Source organism: Etheostoma spectabile, chromosome 8, assembly GCF_008692095.1.
Source record: "Etheostoma spectabile isolate EspeVRDwgs_2016 chromosome 8, UIUC_Espe_1.0, whole genome shotgun sequence".
Classification (NCBI taxonomy): domain Eukaryota; kingdom Metazoa; phylum Chordata; class Actinopteri; order Perciformes; family Percidae; genus Etheostoma; species Etheostoma spectabile.
In genome coordinates this window covers 6,976,241-6,986,314 of record NC_045740.1, presented here as the reverse complement: position 1 = coordinate 6,986,314, position 10,074 = coordinate 6,976,241, and the positions used below count along the sequence as shown (strand labels likewise).

Below are 10,074 nucleotides of genomic sequence, written 5' to 3'. Positions count from 1 at the left end.
CACATTTGTAGTTGCTCCGAGGGCGGTCCAGATACAGCTGCATGTGTTTGGCTTCAGTATCCAGTCTACTAATTTAGTTTGCGGCTTGGAAAGAATCACACCTTCCTTTTAAACACTTTACTACAGCTAATGCGTAGAGGCAGATATATTGGCCAATATTAGCTTTTTTCATATACCTATCATATACTGTATATCTATCATCTTATGTGAAGGCCATTCAGTAACAAGAATTTGCTGTACAGAAAAGCCAAAATATATTTGAGGAGTTTAGAAATGGTTTCCTATTATATTGTCTACCAGAGGGCACTGACAAATTAAATTTGTCAACGGAAATGTCCTGCAGAGTTCACATCTAGCAACAAGACTAAAAGTCTAAAGCCATATCTAACATGCAGACATTTGGCAAGTAAAATTTAACAATTTTACCACCTTAGTGTAACAAGGTAGAATACTATCATTTGCTAATTAACACTAAACATTAAGTACTGTTGATGCTGATAGGAGTGACAGTTTTCTGAGTTTTGGTCATAAACCAAATTAGTTGGACAAAAAGTTTTTTTGAGTGCAAAAGTAACCATAATCAGGCTATTTCAATTCATCCTGGGGTAGAAATAGTATAGAGAAAGGCATAAGGCTATCCATTAAGCCTATTGTAATTTTATTTAATAGAATTTAGAATAGAATATTTTTATTTTTATTAAATAAAATTACATTAGGCTGAATAGATGAAGGTTTTGAAAGTATGGAAGTAAATCTGTTTCATCAGATTTTAGAGTAGAATTTAGAGACAAAAAATTCAGATACATAATTTCAAGGCATAAATAATCAGTGCTAGAAATTCAATGGCTTTTTAATTTTAAAATCCGATGAAACAGATTTACTTGATGTTTTTTTCAAACCCTTCATTCATTAACAGAAATAGCATGGAATGCATTAGGCTATCCAGTCAGTCTATTGTATTTTTTTATCTCATTGAAATGTTGATATTAAGTGTAGTATCACCAAAGCAACAAAAGTTAGGTAACATGAAAACACTTTTCACATTTTTGCTGGCTAGTAAAATTGTCCTGGAGGATAGAGTTGTAGTGATTATGTCTCGACCACTTGCAAGAATAAAGTCAGGACAGCCAGAGGCCATCAGGATCTTCTTCATGATCCTTGTTTAAAAACAGAATGGTTAGACAGGGCTAACATATAAAGGTATCCTCAGAAACAAGAGAGCAGACAGGTTGGCAAAAGAGTGACGAAGAGTGTTGAAGTCAATATTATATTATCAAAATTTGAGGGAAAAAAACTGTGTGGAAAAAAGTAACTTAACAGTGGCTAGTGTTGGGTAACGCAACAAAAGGGAGACATACTACACTCAGTCCAAAAAAGGAGTAGGCCTACGCATAAGTAGGGGAACAAAACAGAAAGAGCAAGTCCCTAAAGCAGGCTGAGAACTGGACATAGTAACCTAAATACATTATAGGGAAGCATCCAACTGTTTTTGTGATCATTGTGAGATACCAACAACTGTAAAATGTGCTTGTTAGTTGCAGGAAATGTGTATCAGAGAGAAATGCCATGTTGGGAGAAACTAAACGATTAGGGTTACAGGAGCAGGAGTAAAGAACATCCTGGAAGTTGAAAAAGACAAGGCAGAACAAAGTCAGCCTCCTAATGAGAACATGACTGATGAGGAAAGTGTTACATGCTTGATATTGTAGGGGTTACCTAACTCCAGACGGTGGCAGTAGTGCAACATTAAGGATGGATTCAAGCTGCCATTAAAACTCAAAGAAGAAGAGAGAGATCTTTGGCTTTTGTCGCAGTATTAATGCATCACCGCGTTGGTTATGACGTTTATAGAGAGCGGCGCCGTTTCAGACTGGAATGGGAGCTAGCAATTTTTCCCATATTTTGATAGTTTAATCCGTGAATGGCGCCGAAACAGGACCCGAAACCTAAATTTCAAGAAGGTAACAAGTTGTCAGTTCTCATTTAAGATAGATTTACGGTGTGGGTCAGTGTCGGAAAGGTCCAAAATGTTAGCTAGCTTTAACACTGCCGCCACCGAACCGCTAGCGTTGTTAGCCTTCATTGTTGTGGCACAAAACAAGTATTGCTTTTTACTTGCCGCGTTAGTTATACACTGTCTTTTCTTAAATAACGTTATACGGAGTGTAACAATTACAGTAGCCTAATCTGGCAAAGTCCATGGTTTGTATTTCAGCGATGTTGTTTCTAGCTATCTAAAAGCAGTAGCTTCATTCATGAAGTGTTAGCGCCCTATTGATTTCACCGCCCACCTCTCTGTTCACACAGTGAAGTGTTAGCTGAGTCCTAGCTGGCCTGCTGGCTGGCTGGCTGGCCTGCTGGCTGGCTGGCTGTTATTATCAGGTTGTCAGGGGTTTATGCAGCGCTCTCTCTCTAAGATATGATCATTGTATTGTGAATGTTCTCCAGTGGTCTTTGTTCGTGTAGAAAATCAAGTTTACTCAAGAAATTAAAAAAATCTGTATTGGGTTTGTTATTTCAGTAAATAATTAATAAATTCAGTAATTGATTAAGTATAATATATATCATATGTATTGGTTAATTACTGAGTTTAACTGTAAACAGAAAAATGTGAATCATGTTTTTTATAGCTGTGAGTTTAGTTAGTGATCAACAGTAAAAACATTACAAGTCAGTACCAAGTTACTTATTTAAAACGTTACACATGATCTAAGATATTCAAATTTAATGTTTTAATATACATGTTATAATAATAATAATATAATAATAATAATAATTACAACTGTCTCAAATGAAATGTATGTAAATTAACTTAATGCAATGTGCCCCTAGTTCTTAAACTAGGGCCGGATATCTTCAATAATGTTCCTCACCCCGAATTTGATTCCGGTTCCTTAACAAAGGTTTTTTTGATATCAATTTTATGAAATCCATTAAACAAAAATGAATTACATTACGATACCATTATATATATTTATTTCACTTACTCACAAACTCTTGACTCTAGTCTGACTCACTTTCATTTAATGCGATCTGAGTCTGTGTGTGGCTAAAATGCGTTTTTAAACATTTATGTAATGATTGTTTCTGGAACGTCAGAAAGAGACCGCACGTTTAGGAATTTAAATTTAAGGTGTAACTATTGTTCGTGTTTTTGCAAGTAGTTTAGTCAGCTTAACAATTTCATCGTGTTTTACTTGGACTACTCTCATGCTGATTTTAATTGACCAACACTCTGTTCAGGTGAAAGAGTGCTGTGTTTTCATGGGCCATTGCTCTACGAAGCTAAGGTAGGCATTAGTTAGCCCGTTTCACTGATCATGTGATCCTCCCCTGTGTCTCTTGATGAAAACATTTTATGACAATGAATTGTGTCTCTCTTTGCAGTGTGTTAAGATAAACATCAAGGACAAACAAATCAAATACTTTATTCATTACAGTGGTTGGAATAAGAAGTAAGTTTTGGTTCAAATAAATCAAGTATTTAAGCGTTCTACAGTGAAGATTTCCCATGTGCTTGATTTCTTTCTTGGCGTTTTATCTTCCAGTTGGGACGAATGGGTTCCTGAAAGCAGAGTGCTTAAGTATGTGGACAGTAATCTGCAGAAACAGAAAGAGCTTCAGAGGGCAAATCAGTAAGTCTATTTTCTCTTTTTTTAATGGGTAGTTTTTTACCGACTTTATTGTTTACAAATGCCACTATAATGAGTTTTTTTTATCTCCAAGGAGAGAGCAAATTAACACAAAGTTGTATCTAATCTTAGTAGAAAATGTTCTACGTGGTGAATAGTGAATATAAGACCTGATGTGGGACACACAGAACAGTGCATTAAGTCTTGATGCATTGACGGCACTACCGAAACCCAGAAAAATACTGATGAGGTTCGCAAAAATATGCAGCCTCAATAAACCAACTGTAGTCCGTCATAAAATCTCCTGAAAATAGACTGACTTTAATATGAATGATGTATTTTTAAGTCATTGTTTTGTTTTCCTAATTTAGAGACCATTATGTAGAAGGAAGAATGAGGGGTGCTGCGCCGAATAAGAAGATACCTCCTGCACCGCAGAAAAATGAAGTGTGAGTTTAAGTCATTAGTTTTCCCACCTTTGACCTGCTGTCATGTCTCCTGCTGAACAGGTTTAATGATTTGCTTTAGTATTTTAACATCTGTCCTTTTTGTTGTTGTAGGAAAACCAAAAAGAACAAACAAAAGAGTAAGTCTATCATGTTGCAAATCTACATAATAATTTCCATCATCATTACAAAAGAAGCTGTAAACTACCAAGAAAATACACACATAATTACATTAAGGGGCATCAAAGGGCATCACAATAAGTTTGGTATGTATTCTTTGAAAGAATGAAATAGCAGTTAAGCATTTTTCTGGTTGTGCAGTTCCTGGTGCAGGAGAAGGCACTAGTTCAGGTGGAGACCCGACCCACCCTCCACGAAAGAAGAGGGCACGCGTTGACCCAACTGTTGAAAGTGTAAGTTCATAATTTGCTAAGTTGCTTTTAGTAATATTTTTTTCTGATTGGTTGCCGATTAATGTCAAATAATACTGAACTGAAAGTAACTACAGTGGATTTAAAAAGTCTACAAACCCCTGTTAAAATGCCAGGTTTTTGTGGTGTAAAAAAATTAGACAAAGATAAATCATGTCAGAACTTTTTTCACTTTTAATGTGACCTATAACGTGAACAATTCAATTGGGGGAAAAAAACTGAAATCTTGAGGTTGAAAAATAAAAAATAAAAACCTTACAATAACCTGGTTGCATAAGTGTGCACACTATAACTGGGGATGTGGCTATATTCAGAATTAACCAATCACACTCAAACTCATGTTAAATAGAAGTAATTACACACCTTCCATCATTTAAAGTGACTCTGATTAATCACAAATAAAGTACAGCTGTTCCAGTAGGATTTTCCTGACATTTTCGCAGTTGCATCTCAGAGCAAAAGCCATGGTTCGCAGAGAGCTTCCAAACCATCAGAGGGATCTCATTGTTGAAAGATATCAGTGAGGAGAAGGGTACAAAAGAATTTCCAAAGCATTAAATATACCATGGAAGACAGTCATCATCAAGTAGAGAAAATATGGCAGAGGCATTACCATGAACTGGACGTCCCTCCAAGATTGCTAAAAAGACGAGAAGAAAACTGCTCAGGGAGGCTTCCAAGAGGCCTACAGCAACATTGAAGGAGCTGCAGGAATTTCTGGCAAGTACTGGCAAGTACTGGCTGTGTGTTACATATGACAACAATCTCCCGTATTCTTCATATGAATGGGCTTAAGGGTAGGGTGGCAAGACGGAAGCCTTTTCTCACAAAGAAAAACATCCAAGCCTGGCTGAAGTCTCCCAAAAGCATGTGGGGAAAATGTGTTCTGGTCTGATGAAACCAAGGTTGAACTTTTTGCCATAATTCCAAAAGATATGTTTGGTGCAAAAACAACACTGCACATCACCCAAAGAACACCATACCCACAGTGAAGCATGGCGATAGCAGCATCATGCTTTGAGGCTGTTTTTCTTCAACTGGAACCAGGGCCTTAGTCAGGGTGGAGGGAATTATGAACAGTTCCAAATAGCAGGCAATTTTGGCAAAAAAAACCTTCTGGCTTCTGTTAGAAAGTTGAAGATGACGGGGAAGTTCACCTTTCAACATGACAACGACCCAAAGCCCAGACCTGACTCCAAATGAGCATCTGTGGGGTGATCTTAAGAGGGCTGTGCATATGAGATTTCCTCAAAATATGACACATTTTTAGCACTTTTGCAAAGAAGAGTGAACAAATATTGCCACGTCAAGATGTGCCATGCTAATAGACTCCTACCCAAAAAGACTGTAATAAAAATCAAAAGGTTCTTCAACACTGTATTAGTTTAAGGGTGTGCATTATTGTATGTTTTTATTTCCCCCCCCGCAAAGATTTCAGTTTGTTTTTCAATTGAATTGCTCACGTTATAGGTCACATTAAAGGTGGAAAAAGTTCTGACATGAATTATCTTTTGTCTCATTTACATCCCAAAAACCTGGCATTTTAACAGGGGTGTGTGGACTTTTTATATCCACTGTAAGTAAGAATTATAGTAGTTGCAGCACTATAGCTGAAAAATTCATGAAATGCTGATTCCAATGTTTTGGAGGTTCGAATGACATTAACTGTGTAAACATTGAGCTTAAAAGACTTCTCATGGCTTATTTCTTAAATGTGTTCCTGTCTGCTCAGGAGGAGACCTTCATAAATCGAGTGGAGGTTAAAGTAAAAATCCCTGAGGAGCTGAAACCATGGCTTGTGGATGACTGGGACCTGATTACACGGCAAAAACAGGTTAGTAACCCCAAAAATGTACTTTATTTTAATTTTTTTTTTTTATTCACAGCATTCAATTAATTCATATTATCATACACATTTAGATTGTAACATTTCCAAAATAATTAATCTGCATGTTTCTTTTTTTCCTTTTGCTTTATGCCCTAAGCTTTTCCACTTACCTGCCAAAAAGAACGTGGATGCAGTCCTTGAAGATTATGCAAACTACAAGAAATCAAGAGGAAACTCTGACAGCAAGTAAAAACACACATTGTTGCTTGTCATTTTCTGTGTAATGGTTTTAGAGTTCACACGTTCCTAAGCTGTGGCGGATCACACAGGCAGTGCAAAAAACATGACTCGCTTGTTTGCTCTGTGTGTCTCGATTTCCTCAACTGCGCAGGGAGTTTGCTGTGAACGAGGTGGTTGCTGGTATCCGGGAATATTTCAGTGTCATGCTGGGGACACAACTTCTCTACAAATTTGAGAGGCCGCAGTACGCAGACATCCTGGCCAACCACCCAGATACATCTATGTCTCAAATCTACGGTGCCCCTCACCTACTCAGACTCTTTGGTAATAACGGCTGCACAACATTACTCTGAAGTATTTGTCATAGGGAAGGGCAGCTTTAATGCGTTGGTACTGAAAACATCTGCACCAATCTGACTGTAGAAGTAATCCCAGTCAAAGTAGAATTAGCAAAATTAGGTATCTGTTAAATCACCTCATTTGTTAAGCCACAACATTTATCCAGTCTAAGTCTTATGGGAAATGGTGTGCAATAAAGGCAGCTATGAATAGAAATAATATTAGCATTGTATCTTAAAACAAAAGCCATTATAATAAATCCATCCTTGGACTGCTGCCAACATATTTATCAATTTACATGTCACACAAGCGGTCCAGTGCCAGCCTACGCTCCCAGCCCTTTATGGCCTTCAACAATTCATCTTGGCAGGCACTCCTGGTCATAAAATGTGCATGCTTGCTAAGAATAATGTACATTTAATTTAATAATTCCAACAATTTAATTTCTAACACTAGTTCTGGATTATTTATCTAAAGTCTTGTTTTTTTATTTCAGTGGCTGGTGGTATATGTGTTAGTATAAGAATGTAAAGATGCAAACAGGAGCCGATCAGAAATGTAAATACTAAAATATGACATCATTAAATATCTGTTTGATAAATAAACAAACAGATAGTTTTTAGAAATAATGTCTGGTACTCGTCTGCAGTTGAGGTCAATAAAAAAGCCCTGTCCACTATTTCAGAATTTATCTGAATTTTCACTTGTTTGTGAGTTCCGACATTAAAATCCTTTAATAAAAGCATATGCATACAGTAATATATACGTGAAAACATACAATTACAGTGCGTTACTTTTTGTAACTATATGTATGAATGGTTCATGAGAACCGATTTTTATTATTCTCTTGTACAATTTTGTACAAAAATGTTCTAGCCACATCAGCTAGAACTACACACACCACACACACACACACACACACACACACACACACACACACACCACCAAAACACACACACCACACACACACACACACACACACACACACACAACATAAACAGTGCAATCCGTTTCTTTTTGTACACAGTATTCATCTGTATCTACCACCATAACCTGTGCTTTTTTAATCACTTAAATTACCTCCTTGAGGATCAGTATGATATTGAAATATTGAATTGAATGAATGAAGACGAGGTTAGAGACAATGTGGTGTGTTAAATTCTGTCATTGTTTGGTTTTCAAAGTGAGAATTGGAGCTATGCTGGCGTACACTCCCCTGGATGAGAAGAGCCTTGCACTGCTGCTCAGTTATCTACAAGACTTCCTAAAGTGAGTATTCACAAAACTGTTATTAATAAAGCTTGTATTGATTAATCTGCAGCAGAAATGAGTAAAATGTAACTCCATTCCAGGTATCTTGTAAAGAACTCTGCATCGCTCTTCAATGCAAGTGACTATGAAGTTGCCCCTCCAGAGTACCACCGCAAGGCAGTTTAAGGTTTTTCATTTCAGGATCTAAAGCCTTTGTATGTTGAAGTTTGGAGACAACATTCTTATCTGTTGAAAGGATGTGATTTCACAAAAGGCCTTCAGAGAACGGATTGTGCGAGATCTGTTGATTTGTTAAGGAAGAATCCGAGCAAGATGTCACACTAATCCCTGGACAAACTCATTTTCTTTCATGTGGAAAGCTGCTGAGTACGCTCTTCCTGTATTGGTATGTTTTTCAGTACCACTTTTTAGTTTCTATGATACTTGTTTTGTCCGGAGATTTACCAAGATCTTTTGAAAAGGAATTGTATCATGATTATTTTTTGTTTGTTTCCTGTCTTGGTTTAGATGCTGGCTAAATTTGTCTTGTAGGCTATCATCATTTTCTAATAAAAGTCTCATTCTCAAGTTGTTGGTCCATCTTTGATTTGCTAGTTTAAGATAGTTAGGTCAAGGTAGAATTTATTCCCCTCTTCATTTACCGTTGTACTATCTTTAGCATATTGGCGTTTCGTTTTCTTGTATTAAATCATCTCTTGTTTATGAAAATGCTCAATGGAAAAATGTATCAGAGTGGATTGAGTTAAGATTAAGTTCATTTTGCCTGAAAAGCCAGATGTTTCAGAGAGGAGCGTTTTTTGTTTAATACTTTGAGAAACAGTCAATTATTTAAAATTTTTCACTCTGAAACTGCAAAAATTAAGGCTGCATATAGTTAGTGGTAATTTTTCATACAAGGAGGAACTGATATCAATTGGAACCATTACTTAACCATAACTAAATGCTTACTGCTTATTGCATGCTTGCTTTTGCATTCATTCTATTTGAATATAAAATATACAGATCACTGAAAAGACCTATAGGGTTAAATTGTCAAATGTTAAAATGGATAAACATTCAGTTTTTAAACCTAAAGTTAGATAAATGACATTTTGAGATGCATAATTTGATAAATGGCCATTAAATGGTTAAAATGTAATAATTGCTTTTTAATAGGGAAAGAGACAGACAGGAAATGAAGAGGAGATGAACTGCAGCAAATAGCACTGCTCCTCAGATCTCTGCAGGGTGAATCCAGACCGCTAGTTAGACTCCCTGTCCACGGTTTTCTGTTGCATGACTCACTTTTGAACATACATGTTCCACCCAAACAACTTCTTTCCCAAGGCTATTTTGCAGCGGTCCATGACAATTGTGATTGGTTTAACGAAGTTTTATTCTTATGTGTGGACTAGCTAGACCCAAAACTTACCCTCCTCCACAGCGCCGTAGAGAAAGGTCCTGCAAAGCAAGGCTACTCTGGAAATAAAATGTACTTGATGAGTGTCTGCTTATGTCCCCGCTCTGTCTAGTTTGTTAAGTTAACGTGGGATGTTGGAGTAGCCAAACACTGACTCCAGCCTGCTTTATTCCAGCCAATTGTGGCTTTGTGACTGAAGCCAAGATTCCTTCTTGTCTTGAAAAAAAATTACATTAAACTGATCACTTACTGTGAATTGGACATGTGCTCTTAATTTAATCACTTAAAAGAAACGTTTTTTTTGGCCTATACCGTAGATTAGCCTCAAAGCTTTTTTTACTCCACTTATTAAATCATTTCGAGCAAAGTGGTGAATGTGATCGAACGCTGAGGTAGACACCTGTGTGAGCTTTTTCCTTTTCATTGGCCGAGATGAATGTCGTGTGAATTCAACAAAACAGTGCTGCGGTGGTGGAATAAAATCACG

At 36.8% G+C, this 10,074-nt stretch overlaps 1 protein-coding gene across 1 annotated transcript; it reads left to right on the top strand.

Moving 5' to 3' along the window:
- Positions 1-1,712: 1,712 nt before the first annotated feature.
- morf4l1 (mortality factor 4 like 1) lies at positions 1,713-8,755 on the top strand. The gene is made up of 12 exons (XM_032524128.1): positions 1,713-1,961; positions 3,244-3,290; positions 3,388-3,455; positions 3,549-3,635; positions 4,004-4,081; positions 4,193-4,218; positions 4,400-4,491; positions 6,242-6,343; positions 6,495-6,583; positions 6,729-6,901; positions 8,101-8,185; positions 8,269-8,755. The coding sequence occupies exons 1-12, from the start codon at positions 1,922-1,924 to the stop codon at positions 8,351-8,353; spliced, it is 972 nt and encodes a 323-aa protein (XP_032380019.1). The 5' UTR covers positions 1,713-1,921; the 3' UTR covers positions 8,354-8,755.
- Positions 8,756-10,074: the final 1,319 nt, after the last annotated feature.